Below are 25,426 nucleotides of genomic sequence, written 5' to 3' on the forward strand. Positions count from 1 at the left end.
ATTATATTTTTATATACTATGTGATTAAATTTTAAAATGCATGACTTTTGAGAAACAAGATGTATAATTATTTTGCGATTGATGAAGTGTGTATATCCTGTGTAATTCTAAAAAAAAATACTTACTATAAAACTAGTGGCACACACACGCACGGCAGCAACTCGGTAGTGGCGATGGTAAATGGCTGTGCCCATCAACGGCGACGCGAACAAACCCGTGACAGAGAGGCGCCGCCGGGAAAGGAATTATGCATATATACTCCTACAGGAGAAAGGAGGAGACGAATTTGACCCGGCGGGCCTTCTTTTTAATCTTCTTTTCTTTTCTTCTTGTTTTTGTTTCTCTTTCACGCATCATTGGGTGAATAAAAAGAAGGCAACAAAGCACGTCAGAAAATTACCGGTCCTCTTCTGACGAACTGCGGTGCAATGCAGGGGCAGGGACAGAGCCACAGAGGCTGCCGCCGAAGCCGACGAGAAGTCCAGCTCGGCGTGGCGCACGAAGCAGAAAGCATGGGCATGAAAATACGGGGCAAATACTTTGAGGAGGAGCCGAGCTGGACAATTCAGTAGGCGCCACCACCGCCTTGTTTATACATACGCACAGGAGCACATGCGACCGAGTGGTCTGTGGTCACCACTCCCAGTCCCAGAGCCCAGAGCTGAGGCCTGTGAACGGAGAGAGTACCTCTCTCCTCTTCTCGTCGCCTCTTTGTGTTGTGCTTCTGTTCACTCCTCGGCTCCTCGCCATCATTCAGCTCTTCCCCAACCTTTTCCTTCTCCCCCATAGGGGGCCTGTGCTCCTGCTTGCTTTGGTGGTGTTGCTGCTTTTCCTCTTTGTTAAAAGGCTGCTCCCTCCGTCGTCTCCTTCCCCCTTTCTCTCTTCTCATCGCACTGGCTTGGCTGCTAAGGTCAAATAGCCATCCATCCATACCATACGCCTCTTTCTCTTTCTCTTTCCTCTTTAACCTCCCCTTTCTTGATTTCCCAAGCTGCTACGAGGCTTTGATCTCAGGGTGCTGTGCTTCGCATGGCCATGGCCTCCGCGGCGGCGGCTCTTCCTCCTCCTGCCAGCCACCAAACCGGGCAAAAGCGCCGCCAAATCTGCCTCTGACCTCCCCACCAAATACCCAACCAGCACCCACCCACCACCTTCTTCCTTCTTTCTCTCTTCTTACAACAAGAAGTAGCTCAACTGTTGTAAAAAAAAAAAAAAAGTAGCTCAACTCACAGTCAGCTCAGGCTCATCTCAGCAAGCTAGCAGCACCAGCAGCGAAGCTTGAAGGCGAGCTCCAACTGCGCGAGCATAATGGAGAGCAGATGGCGGAAGGCCAAGATGTCGCTGGGGCTCAACCTCTGCGTCTACGTGCCCCGGACGCTGGAAGGCGACGACGCCAGCTCGCCCAACACTGCCTCCTCCACGGCGGCGCTCGTGTCGCCGGTCGCCTCCTCGTCGTCCGCCGCCACGAGCACCGACACCACCCCCACGGCTGCTTCGGCGGAGCAGAGCAGCGCCAACGGCAAGGTGAACGGTGGCGACGCCGGCGCCGGCGCGCTCATGCCCACCACACCGACCCCGACGTCCGCCGGGCTCCGCCTCTCCAAATCCGGCAGCAAATCCTTCAAGGTACCGTCCGTCCTCCCGTCTCCGTCTCCATCCATCGATCCGCTAAAGGTTGCAACTTATTGTCATGATCCACCCATGTAATAAAACTCCAAAAGATCACTCTGCTTGCTCTGCTAATTTCTTTTGGTCCCCTTCAAATCTTCAATTGCAGTAGTAGCCTAGCAAGTCAGCTCCAAATAATGGAAAAAAATATTCACAGCAGCAGGAGCTGCAGCAGCAAGTGTTCATTCAGGCTGCAGCAGTTGTACACCTGTGCTGTGATGTTCTTTTCCTTTGCTCCAAATGATGCATGCAACAGTGCTACCAGTAGCTTTCATCACGCATCCGCACACGCAAAAGGGGGCAACACTAGTAGAAAAAGGGGATGCAGGAGGAGGTCGCAATAATGGAGGAATATCATCATGAAGAAAGTGGGGGGAGTTTGTCTTTCTTTAACCAGGGGGTCCTCCTCCCCTTCATCCTGCTCTCCTCTCTCACATTCCATAGTCCATAGGATTGAGGACATAGCCATAGTCCACCACCACCACCACCATACCCCTCTGGCCCTCTCCCATTCATCATTCACTTTTTTTCCTCTTCCCTTTTCTCCTCCATAGCCTGCCCTCTAGCTTCACTTCTTTTTGTGGAGGCATAGCATCCTTTTCAGAACAGCCCCGGCACTGTTCTCAGATCCCTTGTGCGTTCTTCCTCCAAACTTGCATCTTGCAGCACAGGGACTCTACGGATTCCCGAGAGCCCACCACCGGCTCGCCTTGGGAACCAGCTCCTCTAACATACTGAACTACTACGTCCTGGGACGTAGCGACGTCCGATGCCTTCCATTTCTGATCCAGCGGCGGGAATCCGATTCTAATCTAGCACCAGGAAACAAGCAGGAGGCCACACACACCCCTCAGCCCATGTACACGATGCGGCCCAACTCGAAGGAACGCTCCAGTCTCAAGCAGTCGCCTCCGCCGCAGCGCCCTAAAGATGGCCGCTGGCAAGCTGCTGTTGCTCGCGGCCTCCCCGGCGTGCTGCTCACGGCCTCCCCGGCGCTGGAGCAGGCAAGCAGATCCTTGGGAAATTTCTCAACTCCATCTCCCTCATCCTCCGCAAAGGAACGGAGTGCTCCAGCCACTCGCCGTCGCCGTAGTGGCCGTGAAGATGGCCGCCGGTCGGCTGCGCTGCTGCTGATGGCCTCCCTTGGCACTGGAGTAGGCAAGCAGGTCTCGGGGAAGGTGCTCTCCTCCACCGCCCTCATCCTCCGCCTTCATATCGGCTCGTCCCCGCGCTGTCCGCACCTTGAGAAGCCGAACTCCAATGTTCAGAGTTTAGACTAGCAGCAACAGCACCATGAGAAGCCGAACTCTAAAGTTCAGACTAGTAGTAGACAAGTAGCAGTGTTGAATTGTCATTGTGTAACTGATGTGAGTTGAGATTGGGGCTCAATTGTTTGTGATGATTGAATAATGCTTGCCAATTTTAGAGTATAATTATTATGAATTTGATACTTCGGTGTTGTGATTTTTTTATCTGAGAACTCTGAAAGGCAGAATATGTACCAGTTCTACTACAATGCTCATTTGCAACATAGCAAAAGAAAGCTAAGTTATATGTACAGAACTAGAGTTTTTGCATTCATGATAATTGCCAAGTAGCAAAAAAAAAAGCCAAGTTTGCCCACCTGGGAGCATATCATCTAGCACCAGATTTGTGGCAAAAGAAACCTAAACATTTATATCCACCTGGGAGCATCCCCAATGTTACATACAATTCTCATACTTCAAAATACTAACAGCTCTTTATAACAACATCACCAGAACCTAGACAGAAGGTCATTGGTCATTGGTCCCTGTAAGTTAAATGAAGAAGTAAGTTCTTTTAAAAAGAAAATATTATCTCAAGATTTGTAAAGTAGCTATATTATGAGCATATTACCATCAACATTTGAGTGAAGCTAACTTGTGCCTGTGCTTGTGTACCACCTGAATTGGAAGCTTCAGAAAAAAAAAGGACAGAATGCACCTTGTGCTTGTGCTTGTGCTCCACCACTAACTGCCTCTTGTTCTTGTACAACATCATTATTACCTGCTTCGCCAAACTGAGATGTAGCTTTGTTTTCTCTCCTTTTTCTAGCCCTGTGCTTCTTATCGAGCCAGGTTCTTTTTCGTTTTGAACTTTTTGTTTGGACATCCCTTTTCTTTAGGCTAGCATTAATCAACGATGTCAAATGTGCTGTACTTGAATCCTCAACAGTGCTTGTACTTGTATTGATCTGATAAGTGCTTGTACTTGTATTGACCTTTTCTGCAATTTGCTTACCAAGGATGTCAAGTGTGCTGTCCACTAACATTGTGCACTCAGGAGAGTTAGCTGCTTGGTGTGCCAAATTGAGAAATTTGTGGGACATATATTTCAACCGAAGCATAGCATCCATCTTAGGATTTTCAATTATGTTTCTCCCTTGGTTGTCTTGTACAGTTATAGTCCGTGCTTCCCGTGTCCAACGCTTTAACACGTATTGTGGTGGCAGTGATTTGATATTCATCAAATCAAGAACCTTAAGAGCATGGCTACACAATATCCCAATTCTATCAAATTGCCTGCAGCTGCATGCAACTGTTTCCTTCAAAGGATCACCGACAACTTTATATTCCTCCTCATATGTAAAATCCCCTACTAGATATTCATTAGTACCATCCAGTGCTTTGGTGCAAGCTGCCAAGGATCTTTCATATTCACCTTGAAAAGCTTCAAATATAATAGGCGTGTACAGCTTGCTAGCCTGCACCAACATAGGTGGCGGCTTCATCATACATATTTTAGGCATTTTTTTCCTTGAATCAAATTCTGAATTTAGTTCATTATTTCTTTTCCCTTGCACCACCCTTTCAAAATGTTTAAAGAACCGGATGATATCAAAATCTGATTTGAAATGGATTTTCAAGTCATTGTTTAGACTCTCACTAAGTTGTGTACTTCTCATTCCTAATGTGAAGACATTCTTCATATAACATTCAGCCCATTTTTCTTTCAACTTGTAAATACTGTCTAACCAAGTTTGCTTGCTCACCTTTTGCCTCATGAGTTTAAATTTTTGTTCAAATTCTGCAATGTCTTCGTACTCAAACATGCATGCACTAAAATCTGACAGAACACTTGTTTCCTCATTCTCCTCCTTTTTCTCCTCTTTTTTCTTCTTCCTTTTCTTCTCTTTTTTCTTCTCTTGACTCTTCTCCTTTCTATTCTCTTTGTTCTCCTCTTCATTATTCTCTTCATGTAGATGTTTGACTGCATTTTGCATGATATGAAAGGTGCATAATCCATGCCATGTTTCTGTAAACACTTGAGAAACTGCCTTCCCCATTGCAGCATCTTGATCTGTATAGAATGTTTTAGGTTGCTGTCCATTATGAGATTTTAGAAAGGTCTCAAATAGCCACTTGAAAGATTCAAATGTTTCATCATACATGAGAGCAGCCCCAAAAACAACCGTTTCTCTAAAATGATTGAATCCAACAAATACACCAAAAGGCCTACTCTCCTTGTTTGTTCCAAAAGTAGTGTCAAAACTAACGACATCACCAAAATGTGCATAGTCCATGATCATTTTAGCATCAGCCCAGAATATATTTGTTATCTGTTCTTCACAATCCATTTGCAGTGCATATTGGAATGATGGGTTCTCAACAATTTTGTCATGAAAATACTTGAGCATGCTACCTGCTTGGCCGTATGCTATCTCTCGTTGGCGCTTGGTCCGCAAATAATTCTTGTGATCACGAAGGGTGTAGCTAAGATTGACTGGACCACCAACTTGACGACTAGCCAACTCATGTGCAGCTTTTGGTCCAATTCCCGCATCATCCGCTGTTTCAATTTCAAAAGCTTGTAACTCTGAAATTTTCCTTTGTGACACCATTAAGTGTAAGGTTTCTGGCAGGTGTAGTGCATGATTGTGTTCCAAAACCAGCTCAGACACTTTCAGATTTCCATTTTCTCGATCCATTTTCAGATTCATGTGGACTTGGCAGTCAGTTCTAGTTTCAGCTCGAGGGCATCTTGTTAGATGATCTCTTTTGTCCGGCAATCGATGACCCTCCTTTGCACAAACAAATTTGCATGATGTAATCTTGCCATCGGATGGTCTTTTGTTTGTATACCTTTTCCTGACATCAAAGCCTTGCTGTCCGCCGTAGCTAAGCCAAAATGCCCAAGCTTCATTTGAATTTCCAAATTCCATGCCAACGTGAGGTACCAAACCAGGCAGCATTTTTCTAGAACAAAAAAACATGATTCACTTGTTAGGATCATGATTCAGAGAAAATTCATTTGACGTCAAATAACAGATATGAGAGTAGCTGTACATGAAAAATTTAGATCTGAGAGTAGCAATTTCGGAGAAAATCCTACTACTAATTCCAGATCTGAGAGTAGTTGTACATGGGATTCAAATAACAAAATTCATTTGACGTAAAATAACAAGTAATAGAATACAGAGGGGTTGTGTTACTCACTTATTAGGATCATGATTCACTTGGTTAGCTTCTTTTATGTTGGCCTCTTCTTCCATCTCCATGGAACAGAAAACAAGAGCAGAGCAACTCGTCCCTTCGGTGCTTGAATGACCCAGGGAATCGTCTTGTTCGTCGATAGAGTAATCTGGCGGCGATCACTCCTTGACAGGTCCGTCTGTGCAGCCCTCTCGCAACCGCGCGCCCTTTTTTCCGGCAGCATGGCCCTCTGCCCGCCATTTTCCTCGGCTCGCGCCTTTTTCTTGGTCACTCGTGCTACAGGAATGGGCCACAAACAGGCTTATGGACCTGCGTATGTGCTTGTTCTTTGCCTATTTGCTTCCTACCGCTTGATCAGGAACAAACAGCATCAGGCGCAGGTACGCCCCAGGAACAGCGCGGGGACGAGCCGATAGGAAGGCGGAGGATGAGGGCGGTGGAGGAGAGCACCTTCCCCGGGAAGTTCCCTTCCCCGAGACCTGCTTGCCTACTCCAGTGCCAAGGGAGGCCATCAGCAGCAGCGCAGCCGACCGGCGGCCATCTTCACGGCCACTACGGCGACGGCGAGTGGCTGGAGCACTCCGTTCCTTTGCGGAGGATGAGGGAGATGGAGTTGAGAAATTTCCCAAGGATCTGCTTGCCTGCTCCAGCGCCGGGGAGGCCGTGAGCAGCACGCCGGGGAGGCCGCGAGCAACAGCAGCTTGCCAGCGGCCATCTTCAGGGCGCTGCGGCGGAGGCGACTGCTTGAGACTGGAGCGTTCCTTCGAGTTGGGCCGCATCGTGTACATGGGCTGAGGGGTGTGTGTGGCCTCCTGCTTGTTTCCTGGTGCTAGATTAGAATCGGATTCCGCCGCTGGATCAGAAATGGAAGGCATCGGACGTCGCTACGTCCCAGGACGTAGCAGTTCAGTACGTTAGAGGAGCTGGTTCCCTCGCCTTGGGGCGCCCTGATGACAGAATTGCAAAAGAAAGTATTCCGACCATGGCCCAGTTGCAAACCTGCAATACTTATCAGGGACAATTGCATTACTGCCCTTGTTTTTTATTCTAACTGCACGTTTACCCCTGTTTGTTTAAGTTTGCATATTTACCCTCATTTTTTGAACCTGAAGTTGCCGTCTGCCCTTGCTTCCCAACTCCGTGACTTGCTATTTAATAATGGGTCAAAAAAATTGTTTGGAAAAAAAAGGAAAGGGAAAAGACTATGATGCCCATCCCTTGTCTAAAACACACGAGCCTCCTCTTTTCCCCTTGTCTCATCACGTGATGAGAGAAGTGCGGTCGCTAGGGTCGGTGGCGGGGCGCGCTCCAAGCTGCGCGGCAGGCCGGCTGCGCGCGGGCGGGGGCGTGGCGGCTGCGGGCCGTCTGCGCACGGGCGGCAGCGTGGCACGACTGGCTGGCGGCACGGCGGCGCAGGCGGCTTGGAGTACCGGCGACGCGCCTACCAGGCGCGGAGCTCATCCCGCTGCCGCGCCCGGCGTGGCACGACTGGCTGGCGGCACGGCGGCGCAGGCGGCTTGGAGGACCGGCGACGCGCCTACCAGGTGCGGAGCTCATCCCGCTGCCGCGCCCACGCTGCTGGTCTCCGCTCACGGTGTCGCGCCATCCGCTCAGGTCCCTTGCTTATGCCACAGTGTACCTCCTTGGGTGCTCGGTGATTGGTGAAGCCTGAAGCCGTGATGGACTGGGCATCTGAATGGATAAGCCGGAGTGCGGCCTGAATCTGAATGAGCGTTCTCCATTTTTTTCTTTGTTTTTTAATTACTAATAAAGCTGTTGGACGAAGGGCGGGTCTGGTGCAAGCGGTAGAGTCTTACCGCCTTTGACCGGAAGGTTCCGGGTTCGAATCGCGGTCTCCTCGCATTGCACAGGCGAGGGTAAGGCATTCCACTAACACCCTTTCCCAGACCCCGCACAGAGCGGGAGCTCTCTGCACTGGGTACACCCTTTTAATAAAGCTGTGGGCCCCATTCAAAAAAACAAACAACGGATTGAGCCTGATGATGGAATAGTTGACGGAGATGACAATGATGATATTCCTGTCTGTACAAAATATGTGATGTCATTTGTCCAAAATACATCCACAATAAGTTGGTACATAAAAAGTCATTGATTATTGGATCATTCATATCAAGGGCATTTGTCTTTTTAGCTCTCACTTAACACCGTTAAGTCTTCTTCACGGAATAGGAATCAGTGGAAGCTTCAGATTCAAAAAACAGGGGCAAACATGCAGTTAGAGTTGAAAAAAAGGGCAGAAATGCAATTGGCCCTTATTATTAATTGCAACGTCTGCAGCTACTTGTTTCGGACACGCTGCTAGTTTGGTTTCCAAACTGCTTGCCTCATCGCCCCTTTATTCTTCTTTTTCTTCTGGACTGAGGTGTATTAACTAGTCAGCAATAACTAATTCAGATTAAGGCATCTAATTCGATGGATAATATTAAGATTAGTTTGACCATGGGCTGCTTATGGCTACATGACTGATTGTAGAGGCAGTTTTTCTTCAAAAACCATGTTACTTCAATATAATTTCAGAACGGCTGCTTTCTGTCTGCAAGTCTGAAACTACAGCATATGACCACCGTTTGGGATCAGCCATGACAGCACTTCAAATATAGAGTACTTCTTTAGGACCAAATTATCAAACAATTTATCGACTTCCTCACTGTAAATTTATCTATGAAAGATGTGTGGTAGGTTTGATGTCTATTTCTTCTTTACATGCTTTTACCATTCTTAGATTAGATGTCTATTTCTTATTCTTATACTTTTCACCGCTTCTTTTTCCAGAAAACATGTGCCATATGCTTGACTACAATGAAGCCTGGTCAGGGCCATGCTCTCTTCACAGCAGAGTGCTCACACACCTTCCACTTCCATTGTATTTCGGCAAATGTTAAGCACGGAAGCAGCAGCTGCCCAGTCTGCCGTATCAAATGGAAGGAGCTCCCATTCCGAGGTCCCCTGCCTGCTGAATTACCCCAAGGAAATGTAAGGATCAATCCAGTTAATGGGTACCAAAATGGAGGCCATATGAACATATTGCGACCACTTCCCCGTGCGCGCTCTTCTGGCCGGCTTCATCATCTGGCCACATTGCTGCCTGACACAGACCCTAGTACTTTCAACGATGATGAACCCTTGGATTTGTTGTGTGAAGAGGTTAATGACACTCAGCAGGGCTGTTTGAGAACAGTAGAGATAAAAACATATCCAGAGTTCACTGAAGTACCTGAAAATACATCAGAAAGAAACTTCACTGTTCTAATTCACCTTAAGGCACCCCTTGCTCAGCATCTGCAGTCATCCAGCAATCTCGGAGATGGCAACGGACTAAGTACAACTCGTGCCCCTGTTGATCTCATCACAGTTCTTGATGTCAGTGGAAGTATGGCGGGTACCAAACTTGCATTGTTGAAGAGGGCTATGGGATTTGTCATTCAGAACCTTGGATCCTCTGATCGGCTTTCTGTCATCGCCTTCTCATCATCTGCACGTAGGCTCTTCCCGCTTCGTAGGATGACTGAGTCTGGTCGTCAGCAAAGCTTGCTGGCTGTTAATTCACTGACGTCAAATGGAGGGACCAATATTGCAGAGGGCCTCAGGAAAGGCTCCAAGGTGATCGAAGAACGCCAGGCCAAGAATCCAGTCTGCAGCATCATCCTTTTATCAGACGGTCAAGATACCTATACAGTCTCACCAACTGCTGGTGTACACAAAGGAGCACCAGAGTATTGTGCGCTCTTGCCATCCACTAATGGTAACCAGCAGATACCTGTTCATGTCTTTGGATTTGGTGCTGACCATGACTCCGTCTCCCTGCACTCCATCTCACAAACTTCTGGTGGGACCTTTTCATTCATTGAGACAGAGGCTGCTATTCAAGATGCATTTGCGCAGTGCATTGGTGGGCTTTTGAGTGTAGTTGCACAAGGTCTGCATGTTAAGGTGGAGAGCCTCCACCCTGACGTGCACTTTGGCTCCATCAAATCAGGCAGCTATTCTAGCAGAGTTTCAGATGATAAGAGGAATGGCTCCATAGATGTCGGGGACCTGTATGCTGAAGAGGAAAGGGATTTTCTTGTGTCTGTAAACGTTCCACCAGGCTATGGGGAAACAACACTTCTCAAGGTTGGCTGCGTCTACAAAGATCCACTCATGAAGGAGACAGTGAATATGGCTGATGTGCAAGTGAAGATCTCCAGGCCAGCATTCGTCTCGGTACAAAGCGTGTCAATCGAGGTGGACTGCCAGAAGAACCGTCTTCATGCAGCCGAGGTGATGGCCGAAGCAAGGTTTTCTGCAGAGCGCGGTGACCTGACCAACGCTGTTTCTCTACTCGAAGACTGCCGGAGAATGATCATGGGATCGGCATCAGGACAGTCCGGTGACCGTCTGTGCCAAGCATTGGATGCTGAGCTGAAGGAGATGCAAGATCGGATGGCCAATCGGCAAAGGTACGAGGCATCTGGTCGGGCATACGTCCTCTCAGGCTTGAGCTCCCACTCATGGCAGAGGGCAACCGCACGCGGGGACTCGATGGACAGCAAGAGCCTAATCCAGGCCTACCAGACTTCATCCATGGTGGACATGCTGCTGCGCTCGCAGACAATGAGCCGCTCATCGACCCCTCGACCAACTCCACAGATGAGGCACGCGAAATCATTCCCAGCACGCCCGCAGCCAAGGTAACTGCACATCGGCATTGCCAAGAAGGATTAGCGTCCTCTAAATTCTTAGTTTTGTGTCGGGAGGACGGGACCAGGGTATAGTTTGTGTGGGTATAAGGGGATGTAACGGTGTAAATTTGATTTGGGGTGGTGGAGGTAAATGGTGAGAGAGGTAAGGTATTTTATAATTGGGGGTAGGGGATGGTATACGTCCTGGGAGAAATGGGCAGGAGGGTGGGTTATTTTTTTTTACCGTTGGTGGTGACTTGTATACTCTAGTATTGTACTAGCGCCTTTGTGTGGTGACGTACATAAGGGAAGGGTATACATTTGTGGACTCTTTGAGGAGGGATGGATACCTAATCCTGATCCCGATCCTTGCAAGGTTTGTTTCTTCAACCTGGAAATGGAAAAGGTTTGTTGCCTCTTCCTGGAAATGGAATTAATGATCCTGCTGGGTATTTTTCCTTGTGCCTAGAAATCTGGTTACTTGATCAATGATCATGTTGCTCTGTACGCTTCTCTTATAATCCGTCTTTTTCAATTTGTTTTTTCAGCCGGAATCGTGTTTTTCTCTCACAGCAAATCAGTTGGAATAGTGTTTCGGCTTTTTTCCAGTGAATCGAACGGGGCTGTTGTGTTCCATCTTGCAAGGAATTTTTTGGAGGCACTGCTACTTGATAGATTACTGCCTGCATCTTGGAAATGCTTCGCTTACAATGAACACTCCTTACAATTTTTTGTTGATCCTCGTTTGACAGTGAATGTCTGTCCAGAGCAACAACACGGTACATGGGAATAAAATACTACTACCTCCGTTCTAAATTTTTTTTTTCTCGAATACGCAAGAGCATTGCGTATCATTTGTATTAAGAAGGAAGAGAGTTTAAATTACAAATGGCCTACGCCGGCCCGACAACAGAAATTTAAAGGGGGGTTACATAGGCGTTAAGAACTATCTGCGGACACGGTTTGTCGCCGCGTTCTAACTTGCTCCTGGCATCGCCAAGCTGTGAAATCCTGAAGCTCCGGCTTTTGCCCAGCGACCCGCTTCTGCTCTGATGGCCGAAAAGAGGTCGATAGGTGCGACAGCTGCCGCTCTGAAGCAGCGCGCATTCCGTTCTTTCCATACTTCCCATGATACTAGCGCAAAGAGGGAGTCAATACCGGAACGTTGCACACCATTCCAGTCTGTGCGCAGCCGTCGCCACCAGGACATGATGGATTGAGTTGCCGGCGGGAGCAGTCGACCGAAGGCATGGAGGATGATTGTCCAGACCTCCCTGGTATATGGACATGATGCGACGATATGGTCAATCGTTTCCCGAGCTTGGTCACAGAGATAGCATTGCTCCCTTGCGTCCAGTCCATGGCGCAAACGACGATCCCCAGTCCAGTGTCTGCGTCGGAAGGCCAGCCATAGGAAGATCTTTACTCTGAGCGGCGCCCAGGTCTTCCAAATGAGTCTGTGCCCACGGAATTTTATGGCGCCTGTGTGCAACATGTTGTATGCAGACTTGGTCGTGTAAGAGCCACTCGGTGTCCAGCGCCAGATTGTTCTGTCGGGTTGGTCAGAGAGCTGGATGCCCTCCGTGAGTTCCCAGAGCTACAATTTGATGTTTTACAATGGTCCTAACTCAAACAATTTGATGTTTTACAATGGTGCTAAATTCACAGAGAGAGAGAGTGTCAACTAACCTCATCGGAAGATAAAAACGGTCCCTAAACTTAAATCAGCTCGGCGAGATCAAAGGACGCGGAATATGTAGAGATCCTGACGCCATGCCGAGAAATTGCAGTGATCATCTAACCTGATTGTAAGAGGCGGGGTCGTCGTGAGGCCCGGTCGGTTTCGCTATGACGCGGAATATGCAGAGATCCTGACGCCATGTCGGGGATTCACGCAAGCTGCCGAGGAGGGTAAGCCTGCGCTCGCCGCCGACGCCCCGCCCCGCCCCGCCCCGGTCGGCAGCGGCGCACCGCGGAACGCGGCGATGGGGAACCGGCCGGAGTCCCAGAGGAAACGAGAAGGAGAAGTGGCGACTCAGCGGCTGCTTGGGCTGGGCCGGTTGCGTTTTTCCGTGACGGCGGGTAGCAGGCTAGAGCGCCCCGGCGAGAGAAGACATCTCGTGCGATGGGCTCCTCTTTCCTTCCTTTTTCCTATTTCGCAATGCGTGGCCCGTTACAGTTACAGGCCAGGTGAGGATGACCCCACCCGGTATGGCCCGTTTAGAATGAAAAAGGAGGCCCCGTTGGATCGGTGGACGGCGACGCTTGAAGTTGAACAAGCGGTTGGTGAATTGGCGTGTGGGCTGACGCGAGTACGCGACGCGGACGCTTCAACTGCAACGGTCGGGTCAGGAGCTCCGGACTGACCTGTTCCTCCTACCGCCCGACTCCGAAAGCGATTCGTACGTGCGCTGGCGCATACATACGCAAGCCCTGACACCCGGATATTCTACGCTGACTTGTACGTATTTCCTTCCGGATACCACCGGTACGTATTTCCTTCCGGATACCACCGGTCCCTCCTCCTCCTAACAATTTGGTATCCACCGGGAGCTTCCAGTGAACTCGTACGTTGATACTCTCCTGTGCTTTGGTCCTGTTTGCTTCGCTGAAAAAACAAACTGAAACACTGTTTGTTCCGGCTGATTTGTTGTGAGAGAAAAATACTATTATAAAAAAGACGAATTATAAAAGAAGTGAACATGGCCTTTATAGCTAGAGTTTCCATCATCACCACTAAGGGCACATGCAATGATTGGTCCATAAGCTAGCTCTAAGCATTTCTTTCATATTTTAATAGATGAAAGAGAAAAGTAACTCTTAATTCAAGAGCTAGGCTTATACACATTCCAGAAACATGTGAGAGTGTTATATGGATCTAATCATACTATAAGTTATTACTAAAAGCTAACACTATTAGAGAGATTGGCTTAGAGCTAGCAACTGACTCGGGTGCCCTAATAAAACGAGCTGGATCTAGTCTACCTCCCTCTGCTTCTTTAACTAATAAGCTTTATTAATCATGGTGTCTGCGTCGGTGCACAGCTGATGGTACCAAGAAAGAAAGCTGAAGTGCTCAGTTCCAGGCCTTTTCGGGGGAGTTTATTTGTGTTTATAATCATTCGAGGTCCAACCCCAGATCGGCAGCCAGATTTCATCTCTCAATCCCCGGTTTTGGGCGCATTTTTGGGTGGCATCTGGGGTGTCTGCCAGTGTCACCAAACAGACCTGTGGTGGTCACTGAGATCAATGAGGGTGTACTCCGTGTACCAGCAGTCTAGCAGTGCCTGATGATGGCAGCCAGGCACGGGCCATGAGGAGAAGATGGTCGCCTGTCGGTTGTCATCTGGCACCGGCAGCCATGTTTGCTCCGGTTCCCATTTCTTTTCATCGAGGGGAGCAAAGGATGTTGCTTTCCGCATTGGATCTGCGCGGGTAATCAGATGCGCTAATGCCCATTCTGATATAAAAAAAAAGCCAGAAAAAAGAGAATGAAATTGGGGAGCTCACACCTCACATGGGGTTAGGCGAACGAACTAGTGCGAGCCTAGCAGCACACGTGGTGTGGTGTAAGCATGGCACTGATTTCCTGGCAAGAAATTCCGAGTCCAAAAATCTGCTGCAGTTCTTACTACCCAAGAAAATGAAAACAAAAGAAAAGAAAAGGATGCACTAGTCTTGCGATTGCGAGTTTGCTAAGCTCTAGAAGAAACGAGGAGGGTTTGACGATTGACGCCGTCGTAAAAGGAGGGCCTCCCGTCCTTCCAGCCTGGCCCACCTACTAGCCACCCAGCCAGCCAGTAATCGCGTCACAATTACCAGATTGAAGTAAACCTCCCCAATTGAATTTTCAAACAGAGTCATCGGTGACGGTACCTGTGCTTTCCCCTTCCCAGCTCCAGCTCGTTTTCCTATATATAAAAAAAGCTCCAGCTCGTTTTAAATAATACCACACAAAATTTTAATCAACGCGAGAATGTATACAAAAAAAAGAGAAACATTTCCCCGTCCCGTCGTTAGCTAATCACCGTTGATTAATTATTCTATTTCCCTGCTAACCGTCTGATTCAATCATTGTTCGTTCGCGCAATCGCGCACCACACCAAAGCGTGAAAAAGAAAAAGAAAACACGCACGCACAAAATATTCGTCACGCACCTCCGCCTCCTCCTCTTTCCCTCTAGGCATTTACACGTGTCATTGTAAAAGTTGATAATTACCTATAAATTATTAAAAAAAGTTAAGTTCTTATATGTGTCATTGCTCTAAACTTTTTTTTTTTGCCCTTTGCGTCACTTCCGTTAGATTTGGCTCAAACGGTGTCAAACTGTGGGTGTAAAAAGTCAAAAATACCCTCAGGTCTAAATATGTAATTATTTTTTTAGCATCTTAACCATCTCAAATTAAAAAACTCAAAACTAGAAAGGTATAGATCTCGTCGAGATCTACAATATTTATATAAAAATTATCTTCAATTAATTCCGTACCGAAAATATAATTTTTCTAAGACATATTAATCATATCAAATCATATATATATATTTTTTTGTACGGAATTAAATGAAGATAATTTTTATACAAAAATTAAAGATATTGTTGAGGTCTACAACTTTCTAGTTTTGAATTTTTTTATTTGAGCTCGTTAAGATGTTTAAAAAATTAATTGCATATTTAGACTTGGAGTATTTTGACTTTTCATACCCATAGTTTGATATCGTTAGAGTCAAATTTGACAGAAGTGACGTGAAGGACAAAATAGTTTATAGCCGTGGTGAACCATGAAGTCTCCTTTGCCTTCTCTGCTCGCCAACCCAGCGCACGGCACAACAACCCATTCGCACCGCACCGCAGCGCGTCGCGGCGAGCGGGCGACAGCTCAGGAAGACAGAGAGGGAGGGAGGAGGGAGGAGGGAGGAGGGAGGAGGAAGAAAAGGGCAGGAAAGCCAAGGGAAGCGGGCGCGACCACCGCCACCCTCCCCCATTCGTCGCCCGCCTCCTGCCGAGTGGAATCCCCGTGGACTCCCGTCCCCGCCCCCATCCCCCGCGCGTCGCCGCGGCGCGCCGGGCCGGGCCGATCTGCTCCGCCGCCCCGCCCGCCTCCTCAGGTGCGCTTCTGCCTGGCCTGACGCTTTTTCCGTCGCTGCCGTGTCTCCTCCTCCGGTTGGGCCGAGAATGGCCCGGGCGCCGGATCTCCTCCGTGGACGCGGCGGTGTCGGTGGCTGCTAGATCTGTTGCGCGTGGCACGGTCGCGGCCGCAAGGTTGTCGACGGCGCGCCCCTCGTAGATCTAGCTCCTCCACCCCTTTTTGGCTGCTGGAGCTGTTTCGAATTTTCTGCTGCCAGGCCGTCCAAATTGCTGGGTTTCAGCATGCTTTCGGAGCGCCCGGATTCGTGCTCTGAGCTTCGACCCGAGGCCGAAACGGGAGTGCAAGCGGGAATGCTTGCGATGGGATCTCGATCGCTGTTGGATCTTACGGGGTGAATGAATTGACTGTTGCAGGTGTCCTGCCGAGGAGGACATAGAGCTGGGCGTATAACGAGCTAGATTTCAAAAGGGGAGCCATGAAGAAAGTGTTCGATCAGACGGTCCGGGACTTGTACGTGAATTGCCTGCTGTATTCCTGTCGTTTACTGCGTGTGATTTCGAGCCGCGTTTGTTTGCTAGCTCTGGCGGCATGAATTGATATAGGAATTTGTTTTCACTGTCTTGCTTTTGCAGAAAAAGAGAGGTGAACAAGAAGGTCCTCAAGGTGCCTGGAATAGAACAAAAGGTGAGGGATCTGTGCGCTCTCCCGCCCTTTCATCCACAAGCATGTTCTTGGGGGGCTTTTGTTTGTTTTCTCTTATTATTACTTTCCCTTGCCAGTTGTTACAAAAAGGAATTGTTTTGACGTGGTATCTCCGTTCTTGCTCTAATTTATGTACAGATCCTTGATGCCACAAGCAACGAGCCGTGGGGCCCACATGGATCTCTCCTGGCAGACATTGCTCAAGCAACGCATAACTAGTATGATATTTCTCCCCCTGTTTTCTGATTGGCTAGTTGTTGAACAGAAACCTGTTTTGCTGGTGCTAATGTGGTTTGCATGTCCGTTTGCAGTCATGAGTACCAGATGATCATGAACATTGTGTGGAAGAGGGTCAGTGACACTGGTAAAAATTGGCGTCACGTTTACAAGGTAAGAAATTGTCCTGGCACCACGAATATTCAAACATTGTTTATTTTTTTGGGAAATACTCCCTTAGTCCAGAAAAGAATGCAATTCTAGCACAGTGTCATGGTTCAGTAGCTTAAGTTCGATCAATTATAGATAAAAAAGTATCAATATTTATAATATCAAATAAACATCATTAGATTAATTACGAAATGTATTTTCATAATAAATTATTTTGGAGTTGTAAATGTGAATAGTATTCACTAGAAATTTGGTCAAACGTGAACCACTTTTGTTGGCACCCAACCCGTAGTTGCATTCTTTTATGGACAGAGGGAGTATGTTATTACATTAATATTTTGAAGACCTAAAACTGATTTTTCTCTCTCCCGTGCTTTAGGGATTGATTGTCTTGGATTACCTGGTGGCGCATGGTACTGAACGAGTTATTGATGACATAAGAGAGCATGCTTATCAGATATCAGTAATGCTAACCGCCATTTTCCTGCATTATATTTTTAATACCATCTTGAAGTTTGGTTCTCGCATTGGGGATTCTTGTATCTTGCTTGTTTGGTGCGCTAACATTATGCTTGAAATTCCAGGCACTAGCTGACTTCCAGTACATTGATTCTTCTGGGAGAGATCAAGGTAGCAATGTACGAAGGAAATCCCAGAGCCTTGTCAGTTTAGTTAATGATAAAGAAAGGATACAGGAAGTTAGACAGAAAGCACTCGCTACCAGGGACAAGTAAGTATAGCTTTATGCCATGCTTGCTTCATATTGATTAGTGCATACTGTCTTGCAGGCGCTTAAGTTCCTGTTGTTGAACTGATTACTTTTATCTGATCATCTTTAGGTACAGGAGTGCGTTTGCCCCTGGTGGCAGGAGCCCAGGTGGATATGGTGGTGGTTATGATAATGACCGCTATGAAGGCAGCTATGGCAGTAGATATGACAACAGAAATGGAAATGGGAGGGAGAGAGACTATGGATACAGGGACGATGACAGATATGGTGGACCTGGAGATATGCCCAATAGGGAAGGAGATCGTTATTCCAGAGATTCTAATGAACGCTATGGCAGAGATTATAGAGAAGATGAATACAAAGGAAGTCATAGCAACCATGAATATGCTGAAGGAGCAGGTCGCAGGAGCTATGGCAGGGAAAGGGATTCATATGGGGATGACGAAGCTTATTCATCCCGGTCTGTTTTCTGTTTCAACTTGAAATTATTACTTATTGTCCATAGTTGTTGTCAGCAACTAATGTACGGAATAGTTAGTTTCTTAAATTAGTAATATACCATCCTTCGGATTTTAGGGCTCTTAGTGGATCTTAACACCCTTCTTCCCTTGCAGTGGCCGTGGCAGCAATGCTGATGCCCCTACTCAGGATAATAGGTAAATAATGGAGAGTGGTCATGTACATTAACTTCTTAGCTTATTTGTTGGAGTAATCCTTCTAAGTTCTGTTACCTGCGATGACAGACCTATAGAGCGGAAGCTTTCTAACCAGCAAATAGCTTCACCACCACCGAACTATGAAGATGTTACAAGAGATGGCCAGGACAATCTTCACGATGACAGGTCAGTATTCTATTTTGGATGCTTAATTTTCTGGCTGAGCAATGGTCCCTTACTGAAACTCTCAAATCTCAGAATTGGAGGAAGTGTTCCTGCTGCTGTACCAAGGGTGTCCTCTCCTTCAGTTCCTGCAACAACTGTTCCTGCAGGACAGGTGAATGGGGTTCATGAGACTACTGTTGAAGATGTACCTGCACCACCAACTGCTCATGCTGAGCCTAATGGATTTGATGAGTTTGATCCACGTGGATCTGTACCAGGTATAGTTTGTTCTGTTTCAGCGATAAATACACCACTTGTGTAAATGGAAGTAATGAAAACATCAGTATGGAAGGGATATTTGGTGTTTTTTCATATACGAGATCAATGTACAGGGGAATGGTACCTAACCTGGCATGTTGCTAGTATCAACATCTTTGTTTGGTAAATATGTGCTGATATTATGTTTGGTGATCTATATCCCTTTTCAGATTCTTCCCCTCCTGTAAACCCTGCACCGGTAGCGAATAGCTTGGAGACGGATTTGTTTGGATCAGATCCTATTAGTTCGTTGGCTTTGGTGTCTGTGCCTCAACCAATGACCACATCAAATGTTGAAGCACCGGCAAATTCAGGTTTTGAGACAAATAGTTTTGTGGGCATGCCTCCTGCTTCCACTGGATTTGGCGAGGTATATGCATAACTTACTGTCATTCATATATTTGTTCTTGTTGGGTTTGTGATGCTATTTTACAATGCATGGGTTCTTAAACTGGCTTGCAACTGTTCTAAAACATTGCAAGAGGTTTTCACAACTTTGTGGAGTTTGATGTATTAGATAAGCTAAATGCTGTAAGGGAAATGCCTTGTTAACATAATATAGCTTTCTATTAAAACTACACTTAAATGAAGCACAAGGAGTAGTAACAGCAGAATTTCTGTCAGTAGGCATGTTTTAAATCAAACATCAAGTAACTTCGTTTGGTTATATTGTTTGTTAGTGTTTTCTTATAATCTATCTAGTCATAATAGCTAATCTAAGAATTCTTTTTATTGACTTTTAATTTTGCAACAGATTGATGCCTCAAATCCTTTTGGGGATCCTACACCTTTCAAGGCAGTTCTTGATGAAAGTCCAGCACTACCTCAGACACATGCTGCACCAGCTGGTTCTTTCCAGTCCACTGGACCTGGTGCGGATGTGAACCCTTTCCAGCCTGCTTCAGCCGCAAGCCTTGGTTTTGGAGACACTCTTGGTGATCTCACTTTTGCATCAAACGCTGCACCTGAGCAGCAAGATATGTTTGCAAACACAGCCTCCTTCCCTTCAGAGGTAGCACCAGCAAACCCGTCTGTGGTTCTCCAGCAGCCAGTTCCTACTAATTTCCCCTCTCAGGCACCTCAGCCAGTTGCTGGCCCATTGCATGCTGCTCCCACAGCATTTGCTCCTTCTCAGGCTGCTCCCACATTATTTGCTCCTTCTCAGTCAGCTCCCACATCATTTGCTCCTTCTCAGGCACCTGAGGCTGCCCCTGCGTTTGCTTATTCACAAGCACCTCATCCTGGTGCTGCCAACCTGTCTCAGTTTACCCAGACTGCCGCGCCAGCATTTCCTCCTTCGCAGGTGCCTCAATCTGTAGCACCCAATCTGCCATCAGGCCAATCAGACTTCTTTATGCAACCAGCTTCAGGGTCTGGTATTGACAGCTTGTCTGGGGTTCCTACACCGAATGGAGCACCGTCCTACATTCCTCCACAGACTTCTCAGTTCGCTGCTCCGGCAAATCAACAACCATCTCAGCCAAACTTCCTCTCACAAACTAGCACACCAGCTCTCCAGCCCACCTTGATCTCTCGGGGGGCATCCCAACCCGTTAGTGTGCCAAATTCAGTGCCTACTGGTGGCAGCTTCTCGTTGCAGTCAAGTTCATCAGCTCCCCCAGAAACAATCATTTCTGCTTTGCAAGTTAATCAGACTGAGCCAGTGAAGAAGTTTGAGCCCAAATCTAAACTGTGGTCTGATACTTTGAGCCGAGGTCTAGTCAATCTGGACATTTCTGGACGTAAGTGGCCTGTCATGGTTTCTTTTTTTTTCCCGCAATGCCAACAGCTTACCTTTGTGTTGGCTGACCTCATTGTGTTTGTTTTTTACAGCAAAAGCGAATCCTCATGCTGATATTGGAGTTGACTTTGATTCAATTAATCGCAAGGAGAAAAGGCAGGAAAAGAAAATCAACCAAGCATCTGTTGTGTCTACAGTCACCATGGGCAAAGCCATGGGAGCTGGTTCCGGCATTGGTCGGGCTGGTGCAGGTGCAGGTGCAATGGCACCTCCTCCCAACCCAATGGGTGCTGGCAGGGGCATGGGTATGGGTCCTGGTGCCGGTGCTGGTTATGGTGGTGGAATGGGAATGAACCGGCCAATGGGCATGGGCATGGGCATGGGCATGGGAATGGGAATGAATCAACAACAGATGAGGATGGGGATGAACCAACAGCCGATGGGAATGGGGATGGGGATGGGGATGAACCAACAACAGATGGGAGGAATGAACATGGGGATGGGGATGAACCAGGGGATGCCGATGCGTCCTCCTATGGGGATGGCTCCTGGAGGAATACCCGGTGCTGGCTACAATCAGATGGGCGCAGCATACGGTGGTCAGCAGCCATATGGAGGATACAGGTGAGGGGCTATACAGTCTCCCACACCACAGATTACGGGGCGAGGTGTTGAGAAACAGTTTAGGAGGCATGTGTATTTTGCTCACCTGGTTTTGCTTTGTGTATGATTTCTTGTTTCTTTTGGGGGCGGGTGAGAAGGGTATAATTTTCGTCACTATTCTTTTACAATCCATGTTGGATACTGTACCTACTAAATAGCAAATAGCAAACATGTGAACAAGGGCGGTGCTACAACTGTTGTGTTGGATGCAAAGCCTTGATATATCAGAGCTCCCATGTTGTTGTATACTTTGCTATAGGCTGCTTCCTTATTTGTTTCAGCATTCTTGCTGGATGGATAATAAATGGCTGTACCATTTGGTTGAATTCTCACGTTTTTGCATTGACGTTAGTTTGCATGTGAAATTTGACATGCTTTGTTCACGTAATTATTCTTGTATATCGATCACTATGAAGGAACTAACTACAATGGCTTGGAGCTAGCTGGACGGACAGTCATCACTCTGAAGGAACAACCACCAGTCAAAAGTAATCAATTTGGCTGCTGAAGATTGGGATGAACAGCTTACATTTTTGGAAGAGGACAAGCTAGAATGAATACACTAGGAAACTAGACATGTATGAACTGCATGTTTGATTATCTATACTAAGTCTCTTCGCGAAACCAATCTTGGAGGCACATCAATGCTTCCATAATCTTTTACTGGGAGAAGGCTACAATGTTCATTTAGAGATTGTTTGGAACAAAGGAATGCAAAACAGAGAAAAGAAAAAAAATGTAGGAATATGATGGGTATGTAGTAGTAAAACCGAGGAAAGGAAAAACACACGAAATAGCTATAAAGAGGTGTTTGGAACACATGAATCCATAACGTGGGAAATACAAGACATGGTTATATGAAGATTAATAAAGAGTCATTATTAATGCTTAATGATAAATCTGTAAGTTGCACATTTTGTCTATGACTCTCTTAAAGGGGGACCATTGGCCCATAGAACGGGCCTGTCCACCATTGCACGCGTACATACGGAGTATGGATGTGTTTGTTTACCTAACTTCGTTTTAGCCTGACTAGGAAGAGACTTGCTAAAATTCAGGTGCCTGAATTTTAGAATCTTTTCAGACAATGGTTATTGCATATCTTTTATGTTAAAATTATAGCTTTTGTTTATTGCAATTTCTATAGGCATAATCTGTAATTTTCGAATATGAGAATAAAAAATCCGTTAGACAAAACCACAAGCTCGACAAAATTTTATCGGTGTTGGCATAAATGCAATTAACAATTTACAACGACAAAATTTTATTAATGTTAGCATAAAGACAATTGACAGATATTTCTATAGTTAGACAATGACAAAGATTTGATATTTTACGACACAACAACAATTAAACAAATCACAGCGTCTGTCTCAAAGACAACGAGTATGTGGTACAGCTACGGTACTCCACGGCACTATGAGCTGGCGTCACGTCACGACCAGCGACATGCCACAAACGCTGATAGCAGGAAGTCACGTACGACTTTTGGCACCAGGGAACGCACTGTTGATGGCCTGAAACATCGCCTGAACGGATAAAAAGAACAGGCGAATGATAGCTTAAGATTATCTTCAGCGAGCTAGGATGGACTTGTTTGATTGCCTATACTATCTAAGTCTGGTTAGCAACTAGTGTGTTTGATTGATTGGTTTGCTGGGATAGAATCACCTCTTTTTTTTTTAGGTAACTTCACCACCTTTAAGACAATTCGTCGAACACGTGGTAAGCGTCATTTCTCAGCATGGGAAATGGCCGACGCGCCCGATTCCGGCCGGTGGGGCATGCGGCCGGTGGCAAGGATGGGCGGTGCGCACAAGAGGAAGGGACTCGTGGCACCCGACGGCAACCGAAGGCACCCTCCGCCGTCCAGCGGCTGCAGCCGAGTCAAAATCTGCCTCAGCCTCAGTCCGTGTTGGAGGAGGGATAGGCACCCAAGCGGGACCACCGTGGCCGGCATAGGAGAAGTGGGCGCGGGCGACATGTGGAAGTGCTCTTGCTCGATCGGCGACGACAGGGACATGGATCAGTCACCTTATCAGGCAAGAATGTCCTCGAGAGACTTGGCATTTGGCACGGTAAACTCCTTGGCATTAGGCACGGCGAACTCTGTGGCACTTTGCTGCTGCAGCTGCTTGTCAGCCTTGGTCTGCTTCTTGAGCCTGGTGTCACATGGTCGAAACCACGACAAGCATGTTGTTCGAGTCGATGTCAGAGTACGGGTCTCTGATGGCTCAAGTGGACTCAGGAACACAAGAATCATATAGAGGAGACGCAACGGTTTATCTTGGTTCGGGTCAATTCAGTCACTACGTCCAACAGCTGATGATCCTTATACTCAAGAGCACCCAAAATCGGAGGGTTACAACAGAGTGTAAAGAAAGAAGATTTGGTAGGGAGGTTAGCTCGGTGCTAATCCTAAGGTTGCCTCGCCGTCGGTGGAACCTTCCCCCTCGTCAGAGAGGATGAAGACGACGTGATGTGGTGGAGGAGAGGCTCTCAGTGCCCCTCTCCGGGTTGCCTTGCCCTCTATGCCTAGCGGAGGCCGATGGAATGGAGTGTTTGGTGATCGAAATGGGATCCTCCCCCTTTAGGTCCGACCTTATCCCTTATATAACGAGATAGATCAGGTATATAGTGGTTTGGGGGTTTAGTCTATGGTCTAGGAGGGTCTTGCAGCGGTGTGCCGTGGACCGTCGTGGTGTCTTGGAGCCGAAGAAGCCTTGGGCATCGTCTGGCTGCTCTGTTCTGACACTCTGCGTGTAAGGCGGTGTCAGCTTGGACCGGTCTCCCCTGGTTGAGACCTTCTGGAGCCTTCTTGGTGGCGGAGGAGGTCGGCTCTAGGGGCTGACGCGTGGGCCCGGAAGCCCGCAAGCCCTCGGGAGGTCGTGGGAAGCTTTGTCTTCTTGTGTCACGCCCCGGACATGACCCTGTCGAAGGAGCAGTTAGCAGGGCCATGCCTAGGGAGCGATGCCAAGGAGCCCCCAAGCATCGATAGCTCAGGGCCTGTCTTCTTATGCCTAGGCCTTGGCTAACGTCGTGAGCCGGGTAGGAGCAAAGGACTAGGCTTGGTCGTGCCGTAGATCAGGAGCCCAAGGCTCGAGGAAGCCCCCGAGCCCCAGGCAGAAGCTACGATCGAGTCAGGCCCATTGGATCTCTTTGCTAGAGGGTACACACGAGCATTTCCATCTACAAATGTCGACAGAATATCGTCAGTAGTCCACCGAGGGGTATCCCGCGATGGTAGATTGATCGGTAGAGGAGCGTGTAATCAAGAACAAGAAGGCAACAAAGACACACGAGTTATACAGGTTCAGACCGTCAGTATGACGTAATACCTTACTCCTGTGGTCTGTTGGTTTGTATTAGCTATCGTATGATTTGCCGTCATTTCATAGGGGATCCCTACCCGCCTTATATAGTCCGAGGGGTAAGGTTATAAGTCGGTTAGATCTGAGAGATAACCGAAGAGTAATAACAGATTACAAGAAACATGGGATCGTACGTATCCTATCAGATCTCGTAACATCTTCAGGATATCCTCCCCGTGCCTTGCAGGAGTCACCGAGCAGTATCGTGCCCCGCAAGGCTCCTTCTCGTGGGCTGGGCCGCCTCTGGAGGCGTAGCCTATGTGGCCTGCCATGGGTATCCAGGGTCGTACCCCCACAGCTAGTCCCCGAGTACCTTGTACCCGTTGTGCAACGCCGTCTTGAGCTTTTCCAAGCAGGTGTGAACCAAAACTGAGCTGTCCAAATTATGGTCCGACCACCATAACCAGTCACCGAGCAGTTGAGAGCAGCTGCCGAGCAGCGTGCAGCATCACCGAGCAGTGTGTTCCGAGCACGACTTGTCATAAGGGTGTAAGGAGCTCAAGTCCAAAATTGAAAATTCCTGCATGGTAAAATGAAGTGTGCCCACTTAGAGTCCGACATCGAGGGTAAAGATACCTGGTTTTATCTCTTAGAAGCTCGGAGTCTTTTAGAAGAAACAAACACATTCACCGCAAGGTGAAGTGTGCCCACTTAGTCCCCGAGCCTGTCAGTAGGTGACGTAGTCATGTGGTGCCAGGCTCAGAAAATAGTGAAACAACCGAGCAGGTAGCCAGTCCCCAAGCGTAGCCTCGAGATAAAAAACGAACACATTCACCGCAAGGTGAAGTGTGCCCACTTAGTCCCT

At 47.5% G+C, this 25,426-nt stretch overlaps 3 protein-coding genes across 4 annotated transcripts; 2 read left to right on the forward strand and 1 right to left on the reverse strand.

Annotated features, from left to right (window-relative positions):
* Positions 1-616: 616 nt before the first annotated feature.
* Positions 617-11,256, forward strand: LOC136467996 (E3 ubiquitin-protein ligase WAV3-like). 2 transcript variants are annotated; one of them, XM_066466849.1, is made up of 2 exons: positions 617-1,626; positions 8,916-11,256. In XM_066466849.1, exons 1-2 carry the CDS (start codon positions 1,309-1,311, stop codon positions 10,815-10,817), a joined length of 2,220 nt encoding a protein of 739 aa, XP_066322946.1. In that variant the 5' UTR covers positions 617-1,308; the 3' UTR covers positions 10,818-11,256. The 2 variants fall into 2 exon arrangements, with proteins under 2 accessions (XP_066322946.1, XP_066322945.1); XM_066466848.1 differs by lacking the exon at positions 617-1,626 and adding an exon at positions 7,281-7,736.
* On the reverse strand, positions 2,377-13,017 carry LOC136467997 (protein FAR1-RELATED SEQUENCE 5-like). The gene is made up of 2 exons (XM_066466851.1): positions 12,607-13,017; positions 2,377-5,885 (listed from the first exon to the last, which is right to left on the reverse strand). The coding sequence occupies exon 2, from the start codon at positions 5,879-5,881 to the stop codon at positions 3,608-3,610; it is 2,274 nt and encodes a 757-aa protein (XP_066322948.1). The 5' UTR covers positions 5,882-5,885; positions 12,607-13,017; the 3' UTR covers positions 2,377-3,607.
* Positions 13,018-15,688: 2,671 nt separating this feature from the next.
* Positions 15,689-21,576, forward strand: LOC136467998 (clathrin interactor EPSIN 2-like). Its single transcript, XM_066466852.1, has 14 exons — positions 15,689-15,907; positions 16,302-16,398; positions 16,521-16,572; positions 16,729-16,808; positions 16,902-16,980; positions 17,357-17,440; positions 17,562-17,707; positions 17,817-18,167; positions 18,322-18,363; positions 18,451-18,549; positions 18,622-18,806; positions 19,017-19,216; positions 19,601-20,588; positions 20,680-21,576. Exons 2-14 carry the CDS (start codon positions 16,364-16,366, stop codon positions 21,213-21,215), a joined length of 2,877 nt encoding a protein of 958 aa, XP_066322949.1. The 5' UTR covers positions 15,689-15,907; positions 16,302-16,363; the 3' UTR covers positions 21,216-21,576.
* Positions 21,577-25,426: the final 3,850 nt, after the last annotated feature.

This window comes from Miscanthus floridulus, chromosome 7, assembly GCF_019320115.1.
Source record: "Miscanthus floridulus cultivar M001 chromosome 7, ASM1932011v1, whole genome shotgun sequence".
Lineage (NCBI taxonomy): Eukaryota > Viridiplantae > Streptophyta > Magnoliopsida > Poales > Poaceae > Miscanthus > Miscanthus floridulus.